At 37.0% G+C, this 17,023-nt stretch overlaps 1 protein-coding gene across 4 annotated transcripts in view; it reads left to right on the forward strand.

Moving 5' to 3' along the window:
* Positions 1–17,023, forward strand: part of LOC127628368 (paired box protein Pax-7-like) — a 62,999-nt gene that overhangs the window by 27,284 nt on the left and 18,692 nt on the right. For all 4 annotated transcript variants that reach the window (XM_052105073.1, XM_052105075.1, XM_052105074.1 and 1 more), the window contains exons 6-7: positions 5,562–5,727; positions 5,913–6,109. In XM_052105073.1, the coding sequence (XP_051961033.1) occupies positions 5,562–5,727; positions 5,913–6,109 (363 nt within the window). The remainder of the gene's footprint in view (positions 1–5,561; positions 5,728–5,912; positions 6,110–17,023) is intronic.

Below are 17,023 nucleotides of genomic sequence, written 5' to 3' on the forward strand. Positions count from 1 at the left end.
TAAGGCCAATCTATGTTGGTCAGACTTGTTCACAAGTCTGTTATGCAGAGTCCACGTTCAGAGTCCACGTTCATGACTCATGCCCAAGTTTAAACACTGGATTACACTGAATTATGTTAATACCGATTTTAGTCGCGATTTGAAGAGTCTGCAGATTTGTGGCCAGTCAGAGTTGACAGATTTCAAAGAAAGTTGTATAGTAAAGTTTATGATTGGCTCAGGTTCCAATTTCTTACCCTCAAGCTATTATTCCATCAAGTTGGAGGATATCATAAGACTCGAGATTCCATTTCTGGTCTTGGTTATTCTATTTTTATGATACAAGGGAATTTGTGATAATATGAAAATATTGTATGTAATTTGCTTGACATTATGGTATAATTGAAATGCAGCTGTCTCTCTTTCTTTTTGCTTTGCTCTTTAAATCAGAGAAAGGACCTTTCAGTGGCAGTGTCAGGGAGCCTGCTGATTTCTCTGAAATGTTAGTGATTTGGCCCTGAGGTTCTCTCTCTGAAAGGAGCCCCATGGGGCCTTTGGCCCTTTTGTGTGTTTATGGCAACTGATGCTAATAAGACAAGTAAATAAACATGACTGAAAAGTGACATCAGTTCTGAGGGAGCATTTTTCTTGACACACTTGAATCAGGCAAGGATTATATTTGTAATGTACTCATGTTGTTCCAAACCTGTATGGCTTTCTTTCTTCATTGGAACATTAAAGGAGATATTTAGCACTTTAGAATTGGTCTGTTCCTCACACAAAGCCATTATATGGCTTCAGAAGTATTATAAACTATATAATATAGGAGTCATCTTTTTAATACTTTTGTGGAGCTTTTGCTTCCATTCTGTAACATGAAAGCTTCAGTTCCCATTCTTTGTTACTGCCTGCACAAAACAACTTGATCAATCTTCCCATTTTCACTTTTTGTGTTCCATGGAAGAAAGTCCTATGGGTTTAGCACAACATGAGTGTGAGAAAATGATGATAGAATTTTCCTTTTTGGGTGAACTATCCCTTTAAATCTCACTGGCAAATATGAAACCACCACATCCTCAATGTCTTGGCCCAAGAGCTTATGTTTTGTTTTCTCAACCCTGTCATAGCCCAGCAGTTGGTTCTTGAGAGGCTGAGCAGATGATGTGTGTGAGTGTGTATTTGCGTGTGTGTCAGCACTTTGGTTGGAAATGTCTCAAATGGAGATACCAGGGATCTGGGATCATTGCTTTTGTGGAGGGGAAGGTGTTTGACCCTACTGGCTTTTGGCAGACCCCATGGCCCTAGTGTCAACCCACTTTTGTGCAGCTGCGCTGACACAGTATCCAGATGTCTGAGAGAGGGAGAAAGAAAGAAAGAAAGAAAGATGGAAAGAAAGAGGGGAGAGAGGGAGTATTCCTGATGCCAAAGAGAGAAAGTCAGACATGGATCAGTTGTGATGTCAAAGCCGTTTATTCAAATCACTAATTTATGTTTTCAGTGTTTTCCTATTAGCTGTCATCTGCCTTCATTGAGCACTGTGACTGTGTATTTATTCTTAAGCACAGACACTTTACTCATACTTCCAGTTTTATTGCCCCTGAAGACATATCATGGGAATTGATCCATGTCTGACTAAGTGCTTCCATGGCTGCTGGTCTTTCTGGTTCACTGCTTTTTGTAAGACCAGAGGGAGACATGACCACAGGATGAATTAATGGTGAATTACAGATAATTTCATAGGCAATGGCAGTTCTTATATTTTCCAATCAGTTAGTGAGGCAAGTAATATTTTTTTGTGATATGCTGAAGTGTCAGGTTTTGGTACAACCACTGTGAAATATGAGGAGAAGATTAGAAGATAGAAGTGGTTTAATCTAGACATATAACTCTGAGGAAACATTTTTCTCACAAAGAAACTGTATATATCCTATTTTTAGATCAGTGGTTCTTAAATGATTTTGCTTCAGGACTCAGGCTTTATATTGGGCATCGAGTGGCGACCCAACTCTGTTGACATCTGCCAGTTTGGCTGGCTTCTTCCAAATGAAAGACAAATTTGCAGTTTGAGTTTGATTGGATGCACAGTAATAACAAAAGATATGGGAAGTGTATTCTTCACATTTTTGTTAAGTTTGTAAGCTTATGTATTTTGCAATCATATCTACTGTCCTTGACACTATCAGAACATTCATGCAACCCAACACTTTTTGATTATATTCTAAAAAATAAACTATGAAATATTCAACTATAGATACTGTGACCTAATGTTAACATAAATCTCTGTCATGTTATGAATAAAGGCTATCCACCTTACACGAGACATGTGACTTTGTGTTGAGGAACTCTGCTATCAAGTACAGAGCGAGGAGAGTTAGTCCTTCCACATGTTATGCACAAATAGTCTTGGAAATGTCTCCACTTCCTCTCTCTAATCTGGCACCCTTTGATCCAATCCGGAAACAAGACTTCCAGGCCACAAGTGTTAGCCCTCTATTGTGGAGTCATATCGCATACATTGTGATTGATCCCAGCAAAGTCTGGAGCCAATCATTCTGTACCAGCTCCACACTTACGCTCATGTCTTACGAAAAATGAGAGCTTCAATAAATAGGTCAAATACTAATTGGGTTTTGTATTTATGTATTCAAATAGTATTTGTAAGTGTATATGATTGTAAAAGCAAAGAAGAGAGTGTAAATGCACCTACGGGGTTACACAATTTATGCTAGACCTCTGGGTGATATAGAAGTTGAATGTTTCTGGAGAGGGGCCCTGTTTTACATAGTTTGCCTCACCGTTACCTCTGGGGTCCATTCTAGCCTGCCTCTGTCCAGTCTCTTCACCCATTCTTTCCAACTGCCCTTCCCGACTTCTACCTTATCCTTGCCTAGCTGCCTTCTGCATGGAGCCCTTGAGATTGATATTGGCCTTTTTTACGCCTCTCAGCCACTGTTATGTTCTACTTTTTTGCTGTGAAATTCAATCTCGTTATCTGGGTTTAACTCCTCGTCTTCTTGTCTGCTCACCAACCGCCCTGCACATGGCAATGGTAATCCAAGGAAGACATATAACCATCATAGTCAGAGAGACAGCGAAAAAGAAAGGGAAAAGAACAGATAGGGTGGCCAGGTTGATTGATATTGGATGAGAACGCAAGATGCTGCCTGCTCAAATCTCTCAAGTGGAATCTGAAATCATGACACAGTCCGCGATCAGATTTGTCTTCCATTTACCTCCGTTCCTTTTGTCTGTCTCACTCCCCCTGTTGTGAATCACTGGGAGATTGAGAGTATATTGAATTTTTCTACTTCCATTCTCTTGAAACCAAATGCAATCAGACAACAGTTTCTTCAGCCACACTCAAACGGATTCTCCTCTCTTAAATGTTTCGCCAAGTGCCACCATTCACTTTTAAAGAAATTATTTGAACTCTTTCAGAACTACGAAATGAGCCAACCATTTTGTTTGGGCAGTGTGCTTTGTGCCTCCACTCAAGCAGGGAAATGAGAAGAGTGGGGAATTAGAGAGAACAGCAGCAGAGAGAAAATCCCTGCTCAAGGTGCCTTTGCTATTGGGTTCCAGAATGGTGCTTTCAGAAGCCCTTGCTCACAGCAAGCCTCTTAGGAGATACATCTATTGAGTGTGGGACAACAGGCACTCTAGCCTCTAACACTGAGATATGTGCCTTCTAAAGCCTCGTGCTACCCTTCCATTGTGGCTAATAACAGGTCCCCATCCTTACCTGGACATGTAAAGTAATGGGGCTTGTGTCAATGGGACTTGTAGTTTATGTGAAGAGTTATTGACACATTGTGGCAGTTTTGTTGAAGGCGCAATGATGTGCAGCTGATGGGGGATGGTGGAGTGCTGCTGAACTGGGATTTTAAATTGTAAAAGGATTTTAATAGCATCAATTAAAAACAAATAAATAAATACAAATATCCAATATTTTCCAGTAGTCTAGCTTTTTTGACATTTCAGTAGTCAAGCATTCTCACAGGTTGGGTGTTTTTGGCATGTTTATGCAAGTAGACAATTGCTAACCATGTTCAAAGCAGTAATTGGTCCCCTGGTGTGTTACAAAGCATAATTATATAGGTCTTATAGGTGTTTCCTGGGTCTTATATGTGTTTCCTAGTCTTTATTTGGATAAGGGAATGAGACAGGAAGGTTTTTAATGAATGTCATTGTAGTTGCTTCTTTTCCATTTCTATTTTTTATTTTTATTTATCGGTTTTATTTATCACCCCATGGCCATTTCAACAACATATTTTAAGGAATCAATGGGCTGTAATGCATTTATCAACTACTCATTATTGACCTCGTAAACTCTATTATATGAATTTGCCTGAGAATGTATGTAGAATGATCTGAATTTGTATCTTTCATTCTGTTACTTTGTGTGCAAATATTAAAGGGGAGCCTGTGAGGATAAACGAGAGAGGCAGATAAAGAGTGTTTACTCATACAGTATGTCTATTCCAGCCCCTTGATCAATGCCTGGGCTGAAAGCGTCATTCTTGAGGAGCTGTTTAAAAAAGGACGCCCTCTCTTTGTGGTCTGATTCATTGAAGGGCCATTGTCACCCTCTTTCACTTCCACGCACAATGGTGGAGACCATTTGAAAAACAACAGTAGATTAACTGCACTGCCAGTGTATTAAAGTCTGAAGAATGGCCCCTCTGAGGCATAGATCAATGTCATTCACTCTTTTGCATACACTCGGCCCCAGAGAGGAGCGGGTTATTGGCCGTTCTCCCCATTTCAATGAGTCACATTAGAATGAAACTTTGAAAATGTGTCTTAATGTGGCAGAAGCATTTTGCCCCCTTCCTTCCTTCCTTTAATCCTTTTTGAAATATGTTTGAAAAATTTAGCACAATAAAGGATGTCTTGTTGATTTTTAAAATAAATGTTATATGCAAAACTAATAAATAAACATTCACAGCCTCTTTGATAACACTTTACATGAATCTTCCCTTTGTTAAGGGGTTACAAAGAAAGTAATTAATGATTAATAATTAATTTACAAATGCATTGTAAATCATTGATATGTGGTTATAACAACATGAAGGGAAATTTTGAAAAGGGGGTCCTTGCAAATACTGAGGACATGCGAGTTAGGCAAGTTAGGACACCACTCATGAACGTGACAAGGAAAGTGACAACACAAGTGCGTGAAGACATTTCATTAATGAATATAAACACAAAGCGAACTGTAGCAAAATAATATACTCCCTCTTTTAAATCATCCTGCAATAATAATTTTCTGCATTGTGACACGTCACAAATCAGGGCATTTTATGTTTTTCATTTTAAGTGTGTTTATTAAGCATTTATAACATGTTAGTTCAATTGCTCACTATTTAGACAAGTATTGCATAAAGTCACCTTTCTTATTCATGTTGTTATACCACGTATTAATGATTTATAATGCATTTGTAAATGACCTATGATTTGAAAACCCTCAACAAAGGGAACATAAATATAAAGTATTACCATCCCTTCTTTTCTTTTTCTGTTTGTCGTGTTACAATTTTTGTAAGCTTTAACATTTTATGATTATGAAATGTAAATTTCAGGTTTGGTTCAGCAACCGACGAGCAAGGTGGCGTAAACAAGCTGGAGCTAATCAACTGGCTGCATTTAACCACCTGTTACCTGGTGGTTTTCCACCCACAGGGATGCCCACTCTACCAACATATCAGCTTCCTGAGTCCACCTACCCATCAACAACATTACAGCAAGGTAGATTAACCAATATTGTCATCACTAATGTGATTTATTTGTGTAGAATTCTACCCTGTTCCAAGGCTTATTTTAGCACAACTATAAGCAAACTCTTAAAAATATCCTCAAATACAAATGTGCATTGAAATTGGTCCCATGATGCATATGAGAAGCGTTTGCAATTAAATGTGCTGTTTTTCCAGATGGCAGTGGCACAGTTCACCGACCACAGCCCTTGCCCCCTTCTACAATGCATCAGGGCGGGCTCTCCAGTGACAGCAGCTCGGCCTACGGGCTCTCATCCAATCGCCACAGTTTCTCCAACTACACTGACACCTTCATGAGCCAGTCAGCATCCAGCAATCACATAAATCCTGTGAGCAATGGGCTCTCCCCACAGGTCAGTAAGGGTCACTGGTCACAGTGTTTAAATACTCTTCTCCATAGCCAGATGGCAAGAAGGTTTTCAAGTGGAATTACGAGACCTCGCTGAAGATAAAACAGCATATTCTTTGTTAGCTACTGTGTATGTTCAGTGATTAGATGCGTCTCGTGTGTACTGAACAGAAATGTTTTTGAGAAACTGTCTTTAAGTGGTTGATACCCTCTTGTGTGGCTAAAGTAATTATAAGATAATGTTTTCTAATTAATATTCCTTTGTTTCTCCCACTCTCCTAATTAAAATAACGATTTAATAGTTTGATTTCAGGCAAATTAGAGCTTGAGTTTCAAACAATACAGGATACCCTAAAGAGAACAAATCCTTTGCACAGTAAGACATACTCAGTCAAAGAGCTAGCAGCATTGTGCCTCATTGAGAAAACAATCTCACCAAACTAATGGGTCTGTACATCTTGTCTTGAAGAAATTTCCAAGTCTTAAAAGACATTTAACAATTCAGAATATTTTAATTAATTGGAAAAGTAAAGTTGTATAGAAACTCTTGTGTGGCTCTGTTTAGTGAGTGCAGAAAGGTGAAAGCTGAACATTGTGAAGTTATCATTCATCATCTAGTTAATTTAGTTATGTTGGATTTCAGTAAGCCATGCAACTGTGAATCAATTTCAGGTATGCTTCTCTTGTATATTTGTATATAGGATGAAATATGCACATTGTGTGTCTCTATTTGAGTGTGTGTTTTTGCATAAAGGTTACTATATTAAGATGTTCATTTACCATCCTTGCCTGCTACCTTGAACAATGATGTGGAAAAATAAGGCTCTTTGCTTAGGCTGGATTATTAAATGCTAAATAATTGAAAAATTACTGCTATTGATGCACGTTTTTGGTGAAGAGTAAATTACATGCAATTGTTCATTTAATAGTGGGCAGTTCTGCCCACCATAACCAAGAAGATCGGACTAACAGGCAGAAAATAAGATTGAAATGGTGCGTAAGGAGTTGAAAATGAAATTCAATACAGCAGTTGTCCACAATTACCCCCTTGTTCACATGTTTTATGACCACTTTTCCCCCCTCACCAAATATTTCTCAAAGCAGATTGGAAACTGGTATTACTCTTTTTTTTCCAAAGAGAGAAAAGAATTAGGGATTTGATGACAAAAAAGAGATTTTCTCTTTTGCTGCAGAGTTGGGGGATAACATAAGCGTTTCTCAGCATGTTTGATTGTTAATCGTATGGAGGGGCTTTAAGTACTAATGCTGTTGCTGCAAACCTGCATAAATAACATAGAACATGGCTGGTGGTTTTTTAATGTAAAAAGCTATTTTGTTATAGCCTGCTTCAGAAACAAAATAAAAAATTACAGCTTATTCTTTTTTTTATCATTTAATTCATAATTGTACTTTAATTAGAGGCTGTCTGTGCTTTTTTCTCTCCCTACAATGTATTGCAGAATTTCCTTGCTTTGGCAATTTTACAGAAGACATTTGAAAAAAAAAAAAAAACATGTAAAATTGTTCAGGTTATTCTACACTTTTTCATCAGTTAATTTTTATTCATTTAAATGGAAGAATGAGATAGCAATTATAGCTGGGTTTTGCATGAATCTCACAATAAAATGAAGATGGGTTTCCCTTCATTTGACCCCTCCTTAGGCCCCCTAACCTCCCCATGCCAGTCCAGCCCCTCTCACCCAGCTCCACATGTCACATGTGGCTATTGCATCAGACCCTTATTGTAGGAAAAATTTATGTTCTCTTTGACATGAGTATCATAGTTCAACCCCAGCATCACACTGTGCTTCAATGTCCATGAAAGGACCGCCAGTGCCCCAAAAGGCAAAAACCTCTTTAGTCTTCTCAGCTACAGGGAGCCCACATGGCAGTCCTTACAAGCTTACATTTGTACATCATGATTTTCTCCATTATTTGTCCAATCTTCTCTCTTTCTTTTACTTATAATCCCCCCTCCAGTAATTTATTTGAACACATTAATTTAATCTTCAATGAAGACAATTCATGCAAATCAATACTATTAAGCTGTGTGCTTTTTCTGTATGGATATGTAGAGTATAATTCATTACAACAAAGGTTTGCAAAATTACCATCATGACTTGTGAATTTTATACAAAGGAAATGCACAAGTAGAACACAGTTTGTATTTCATTTTGTCAATGATGTTTCCTACCACTTGTCAAATTGTAGTGGACTGTGGGAAACAGCAAGCACAGAGAGCCATTATTAAAGTTGTTGTCATATTGTAGTATAATAGTCCATTGTTATTTGTCTGGACAGACACTTCATTGACACGATTTAATTTAGATTATTTGGTTCTACTTTATAACCCATCTAAAAGAGAGTTTAAAAATAATACCTGCTTATACATTTCCGTGTGTTTACCTCTACATCCTTCAGATTTGTATATGTAGCATTTAACGCCACTTTTTTATTGAACTGGATGTACTGTAAAAAAAAGACCTAAATTTGGTAATTGTTCAGTGAGGAATGGAGAGAAGAGATATATGATAATAATATAGTACAAATAAAATATATAATATTATATAATAATCATTTAATATTACAATAATTTAATTACCTATAAAAAATAAAAATATCAAGCCTATTTTTAAGAAATCTTTTTTTAAATGTAAATTTCATTCCACAATTCAATTGTATTACATTTTTCATCTTAAAAAAAAAAAAAAAGTAAAATAGTTAAAGAAACATTTTCTTAAAGAAAAATGGAAATTTGTGAAATTAAAATGTGTAAATCTGAAGAATTTATATATATATATATATATATATATATATATATATATATATATATATATATATATATATATATATATATACACTCACCTAAAGGATTATTAGGAACACCATACTAATACTGTGTTTGACCCCCTTTCGCCTTCAGAACTGCCTTAATTCTACGTGGCATTGATTCAACAAGGTGCTGAAAGCATTCTTTAGAAATGTTGGCCCATATTGATAGGATAGCATCTTGCAGTTGATGGAGATTTGTGGGATGCACATCCAGGGCATGAAGCTCCCGTTCCACCACATCCCAAAGATGCTCTATTGGGTTGAGATCTGGTGACTGTGGGGGCCATTTTAGTACAGTGAACTCATTGTCATGTTCAAGAAACCAATTTGAAATGATTCGAGCTTTGTGACATGGTGCATTATCCTGCTGGAAGTAGCCATCAGAGGATGGGTACATGGTGGCCATAAAGGGATGGACATGGTCAGAAACAATGCTCAGGTAGGCCGTGGCATTTAAAAGATGCCCAATTGGCACTAAGGGGCCTAAAGTGTGCCAAGAAAACATCCCCCACACCATTACACCACCACCACCAGCCTGCACAGTGGTAACAAGGCATGATGGATCCATGTTCTCATTCTGTTTACACCAAATTCTGACTCTACCATCTGAATGTCTCAACAGAAATCGAGACTCATCAGACCAGGCAACATTTTTCCAGTCTTCAACTGTCCAATTTTGGTGAGCTCTTGCAAATTGTAGCCTCTTTTTCCTATTTGTAGTGGAGATGAGTGGTACCCGGTGGGGTCTTCTGCTGTTGTAGCCCATCCGCCTCAAGGTTGTGCGTGTTGTGGCTTCACAAATGCTTTGCTGCATACCTCGGTTGTAACGAGTGGTTATTTCAGGCAAAGTTGCTCTTCTATCAGCTTGAATCAGTCGGCCCATTCTCCTCTGACCTCTAGCATCAACAAGGCATTTTCGCCCACAGGACTGCCGCATACTGGATGTTTTTCCCTTTTCACACCATTCTTTGTAAACCCTAGAAATGGTTGTGCGTGAAAATCCCAGTAACTGAGCAGATTGTGAATACTCAGACTGGCCCGTCTGGCACCAACAACCATGCCACGCTCAAAATTGCTTAAATCACCTTTCTTTCCCATTCTGACATTCAGTTTGGAGTTCAGGAGATTGTGTTGACCAGGACCACACCCCTAAATGCATTGAAGCAACTGCCATGTGATTGGTTGATTAGATAATTGCATTAATGAGAAATTGAACAGGTGTTCCTAATAATCCTTTAGGTGAGTGTATATATATATATATATATATATATATATATATATATATATATATATATTCTTGAGTGTTTAAATTGATTTAGATATTTCTTAAGCATCTTTTAAAATGTTATACTATCATATTGATTTAATCAGGATGGAACATGTCAGAGTGAGGCAAACCAAGTACCACAAAACATCAAAGTGAACAAATCCTTTGCTAATACGGGCTGATGTTTGAACTGATGTTTTCCCACCAAAAATGAAATCACTTCCTGAAGGATGATGCCTTGAAGTAAAATGCTTTTGTTAGTTTTATTACAATTACAAAAGACTAATAGTATGGCAAGTGATATTGAAGACATAGGAAAAAATACCAATTAAAACAATATTTTCAGATTTTTTTGTCTGAAACATTTTTATTAGAGAAAGTGAAAAACATTTTTTCAGTCATTTTAGAATGGAAACATCCTCTCAAACTAAAGAAGTTAAAATATTTATTTACCCATATTTTCACATAATTGTGATATTGTACAAAGAAAATGTACAAATATGGTTTCCATAGAAAAATTGTGAGTTAATTACTTTTCTACCCTGTTTATATATATTAAATGGAGGAAAGACACCACTGTTTCTAGTTTAGAGAAATGTTATCGTACCAGCATTTTTGGAGCATGATATACAGTATATACACATTTTCCAATGCACTTCTGAGAATTCATAGTGTAGATAGACACAATCAAGTAGAGAAAAACTTTTGGGTTTCAGTATATGTGCTCTAATGGCAACTTGCCAGAATGAAATCCAACACTGCTGGGTTCACAACACCAACAGGTGCACACCCTACTCTCTCACTCCTCATGTGTCAGTAGAACCAGAGAACCTTTACACTGCACCTCTGGAAAACACATTAGTTCAGATGAAAATTATGCAATGCCAGTCCTAAGCTCTATAAAGCCCACTTTTGGACCGGGTCAGTGCAATAGACAGATCTCTATGGCCTAGACTGCATGTCTTTTCTATGTTTCATCCTCTGGTGTACATTGAGACTAGTCCAAACATTGGACATGTGGAGAATGGATAAAAGCAGTAATAAAGCTGTTGGCTGCTTTACTGTTACAGTCACTCCTCCTCCTACAACAGATGCTTTTTGTGCAAGTGGGCGACTGGGTTTGCAATGGGAGACGTTCCAGAATGGTGTGCCTGATCTGTGTCCTTTTTGTTGTTAGCTGTCGTAACTGGAGAGGAAAACAACGCACACCAGTTTTAATGAACAGGTTTTACTCAAACCAACTATTCAATATAATCAGTCATGCTTTTTGTTTTGGGCCCGTAGCAACAACACCACCACTGAAAGCACTGAAGTTATCTAGCAAAGATTCCAGAGTGTCCCAGTACTAATGAGAATTACTGAATTTCTGCAGTGTGCTGATTAAGTTGTCAGTGTCAGGTAATGATGCGTGCACATGTTTTTAGCTGTGCCCCTATGTTTCCCACATTACTTTAATGATATTGTTAATGAAGGATTGAAAACAAATTCGATTTTTCTTGTTGCTATTTTATAAATTTATAAATTTTTATGTCGTTTATTTTTATATTTATGTAATATTTTAACAAGTGTTTTTATTCAAAGCACCTTATAATGAGAAATCCTTCAACATACACTATTCATTAACTAGACAACAAAATGTAAACAATGTAAATCTTAAATATATTACATTATATATAAATAAATAGAAAAACTGTGGCAAAATTGTCCATAGAATTTGGCAATGTGTTTGTTGGTTTTTCTTTATTTTTATCAAATTTTAAATTATTATTTTTTTAAATGTAACTTTATTTATAACGCGTAAATAAAAAGTATTTATCGTTGTTTCAAATGCAATCTCATTAAATTCTTTCTGCCTCTTTTTCCAATTTACTATACACAGAAAATTAAAAGAAAGATATCTGGCAGATAAATAAATAAATAAAATGTAATTATCCTATTAATTAAAATAAAAACATTTGACAAATCAAATATATTTTTTAAATACAATAAACATTTAAAAACATACAGAAATATGAACTGATTAATTTAGTAAACATTTACAAAATATATAAAACAAATTACATTTCGAAACATTAAAATAGGATGTTTATGTGTTAAGTGTATTTAAAACAGCAGAAAAAACAAATCACCATAAAAAAACAAAAAACAAAACAAGAATAACAATGAAAAACAAACACATCCATAAACTTGTAACAGAAGCAAAAGGGAAAAAAACGTCAACTGTATTGTTTTTTTGTTTTGTTTTTGCACCTCTCTCCATTACAGTTGGAAGATTTGTGTTTTGTAATGAAGGAACTCTGGCTAGCATTTGATGTTAGGAAGGGAGAGCGAATAGGCTGGGTTTCAGCACTGGGGGATCAGAGACAGAGCAGTGCTCACCAACACTCCCTTTGATCCATATCCCCAGGCCTCCCTGCCTGAGCCACGCGCAAAACTCAGGCCTCACCAGTGATTCCTGACAACTGTCTGCTAGAGATAAGGGAGGGGGGACTCCAACCTCTCTCCTCTCTTCCATTAGCACAGCAGCCACTTTAAACTGGATGAATTTTATTTAAGAAGCCTGCACAGGGGTTGCCAAAAAATACATTTATATGAGAGCGAGAGTGTGTGTGTGTGAGAGAGAGAGAGAAGAGGTTTGGGAAAGAAAAAAGACTGAGTTTTGGTTCACTACTTTTGCTTCTTTTTTTCTTCTTTGCAGCTTTTTAACTAGACATTGCGCACCTGAATGTCAATGAGTGAATGTGTATGTCATCTCTGCCATTATTAAGACTGCAATATTAAGCCTCTCGCTGGGCATGGTGTCAGCTGGCACGTGTCACCATCAACAAATCAAAAGACTAAATAAATGTATATTTACATCACTCCCGTACTCTGAGATCAGAGGAGAAATGCTTGTTAATTAGAACCTGACTTAAATTCAGATGCTGTTTCAATTTGGCAAGAGTTAAAAAGTAAGAGGATTTAAAAAAAAAAAAGAATAAGAAAAAAGGTTGAGACCTGCTCAGAAGCTGCCAAGAAAATCAGAGGAATTTAAATCATATCCACTGGCAGAATGTTTTCTGCATGAATTTATTTAGTTTCTCTCTCTCTTCCTATCTTTTTTCTCTCTAGCGCAGGCTGAGTGAAATTGGAGTCTTGTGCATGTGTTAATGAAACATTGTTGGTTTCTCAGGTCACTCAGATACATATGTACATTTCATATAAAATGGCTCCTGTTGGTGAGCTGCAGCTGTAAAATATTTACGTTTCAGAAGGTCTGCTGCATAACCCTATTTTTAGAGAAAGCAAAAATTATTAAGAAGGATTTAATTATGCCTACCTTGATCTCTACAAATGCAAAGGTGAGACCGGGGCTAGTTGTCACTCAAGGAAGTGGTCAAAGGCAGTTTCTCAGATACTGAATTTATGTTTTGAGTCAAAAGTCAAATTACATAAATGTGTGATTTCTCTAGCAGTGGATTTGTATGTTGGTCTGGAGCACCTAGTTTAAAATCCTCTTAAATTAGAATAATTTTTATGAATTCTATCTTCTAAACTAAAAAATAATTACATTTTAAATTGTTATTAGTATAATTGTATATGGTGAATTGTCTGCACTTATATAGTGCTTTTTCAACCTTGTTGTTTTTCAAAGTGCTTCACACTGTGACTCATTCGCCCATTCACACACACACACACACACACACACACACACACACACACACACACTCATGTTGTGTTTCCATGTTTTATGGGGACTTTCCATAGACATAATGGTTTTTATACTGTACAAACTTTATATTCTATCCCCTAAACCTAACCCTACCCCTAAACCTAACCCTCACAGAAAAATTTCTGCATTTTTACATTTTCAAAAAACATAATTTAGTATGATTTATAAGCTGTTTTCCTCATGGGAACCGACAAAATGTCCCCACAAGGTCAAAAATTTCGGGTTTTACTATCCTTATGGGGACACTTGGTCCCCACAAAGTGATAAATACACACTCTCACACACACACACACACACACACACACACACACACACACACACACACACACACACACACACACACACACACACACACATGTTGTGTTTCCATGTTTTATGGGGACTTTCCATAGACATAATGGTTTTTATACTGTATAAACTATATATTCTATCCCCTAAACCTAACCCTACCCCTAAACCTAAACCTCAAAGAAAACTTTCTGCATTTTTACATTTTCAAAAAACATCATTTAGTATGATTTATAAGCTGTTTTCCTCATGGGGACCGACAAAATGTCCCCACAAGGTCAAAAATTTCGGGTTTTACTATCCTTATGGGGACATTTGGTCCCCACAAAGTGATAAATACACGCTCACACACACACACACACACACACACACACACACACACACACACACACACACACACACACACACACACACACACACACACACACACACACCAATGACAGCAGAGCTGCCATGTAAGGCACTAGCCTGCCTTTGGGTACAACTTGGGGTTCAGTGTCTTACCCAAGGATATATATACCATCTATATCTGTTGAATATAATGTACATTCTGTGCATTTAGGCAAGGGTCAACCATTTAATAAAGGTAAGTTTTAATCAGAAAGTTGAATTGTGTTCTCAGGACAAGGGTATATTTTCATAAAAGTAAAATTTTATTGCATTATACTGTTTATAAATTACAATATTTGTTGGCCAAAATAATGGTTTCATATTTTTAATCAGTGTAGTAAAAATTGTGACAACTAGCCCCGGTCTCGCTATCATCACTGCCTTTCAAATGCATGTGTATCATCATTTTGAGAGAAGCAGTAGCTTGGTTGAAGCTGTTTGTGTCCATATAATGGAATCAAAATCAGTCACAATTCTCAGTCTCTCTGACCCCCATCATAAAAACTTCATATTGCATCCCTATATTTCTGTTGTTCTTTAACAGCATCTCTTTCACTCTCTTTTACTCTCTCTTTTATATGTCTCCACAGAGAGGGATGCTTCTTCTCTTAAACAGATGAAAGGCAATGGAGGACAATATAAACGCAATTTAAATGCAAGGGTGCTTGGGTGTGTGAGAGATTTTTAGCTGCAAAAAGTGAGCTGTTGCATCCTGATAAATATAAATATAAGGGAATTGTGATTTACATTTATCTCGCAGAGGCAGCCAATATAAATTTCAGTAAATCCCAGGAGATTTAATTGAGGATGGGCTGAGACAGTACACACACTGCATTCAGGGTGCCATGCAGGAGAATTAACTGTTAGACTGGAAAATAGTATTTATCCATTAATATTAGCTCAGCATTAACCATGTGTAAAAAAGAAAACAGGTTTGCTATATGCATATTGCATATTTTCTTCCATAAAATGGATTCCATAAATCTTTAATCTTATTTTCTTATGATAAATGTGGAAAATCCTAAACTATTTACTTAATAAATGATTGAACAATACAGAGTACGCCCTGTACTGCATATACAGCTTTTATTTTCTTGAAGCATAATTGAAGTCCAATTTATATATATATATAAAAATTGTCCCACAAATGCTAACATGTTTGTAAACAAGGAGTAGCATTCATAATCATACACATAAAATTGGAGCATTGGAAAAATATTGGAAAACACTTTGGATGATGGGCATAGACAATTATGCATAAAACCGATAATTCAGACCCTACATTCTAATTTGAAGGACCACATTCGAAACCATAAAATGTAGATAAATGCACACCTGTGACCAATAATTTATTTTAAAAAGTTCCGTTATTGAGAATAAGGCTCTTTAGTAACTTTATTGAAAATTTGTGTCACCCCCATGCTGTTCCAAATCCATATAACTTTCTTTCTGCTATTCAAATGAATGATGACTTAGGCTAACATTTTCTTTTGTTTTCCACAGAAGAAAAACAGTTAATACTTACATGAGGGTGAGTAAATGATGACAGGTTAATCATGGTTTGAGTGAACTATTTAAAAAAAATACAATCACAAAGGAATCAGGGTGAACAGGTGAACAGGCACACCCTTGTGTGAGACCACATCCTATCTTTCATAAAAAGGGTTATCTAGTATATTTAGAGAATGCACAGATTTTTCACCCCATAGGCTCACCAGGCCATAATATTAGGGGCTTAAGTGTGGAGTGAGAGAGTGTGCAGGGTCATTGAGTCTGAACAGTAGGAGAAGAACATCCAACAATTATGAACCTGCTCAAAACACCAAGGGTTGGGGGGTTGGCCTAGTGCACATGCTTTCTGTTAGTTCCAGATGCCAGTCTGACAGGTGTAAAGCTATGATTAATACTACAGCCTCACAAAAGTACAAACTGCCACTCACCCTGCCTGCCCACTTTCTGCACTTCTTCACTTGGGCCCAGTTTATGACGGACTTTTGAAAGCTTGTCTCGTTGTTTTGGATTTTGTATGTAAAGCTACTATAATTTTATAGTACTGTGATGTGGATTTACAGCATCATAGAGGCTTCTGCCTCTGTATCAGTCCCCTCCCCCCTCCCTCTTACTCACATACCATCCTTAGCAATGTAGTCCCCATCTGGCTGACACTAACTGCCCCGCTCGCTCCTCTCAGACTCCAGCTGAGAGCTATTTCACTATTTATTTACATGTAATTATCCCTATGAGGTGCAGATATTAACACTGTCAAGAACAATTTGACTTGACATTCTTTACTCGGTCTACTCCCTGCTGTTTTTAGCAAACACCCCCCCCCCCATCTCTAACACCAACTCTCAGATCCACCTTGCATTATTCTTGGCCGGTGTTAGCTGCTGCTGAGCCGCTCCTTGTGAAATAATTTAAAGTAGACA

This window comes from Xyrauchen texanus, chromosome 35 (assembly GCF_025860055.1).
Source record: "Xyrauchen texanus isolate HMW12.3.18 chromosome 35, RBS_HiC_50CHRs, whole genome shotgun sequence".
In the NCBI taxonomy this organism is placed as follows: domain Eukaryota; kingdom Metazoa; phylum Chordata; class Actinopteri; order Cypriniformes; family Catostomidae; genus Xyrauchen; species Xyrauchen texanus.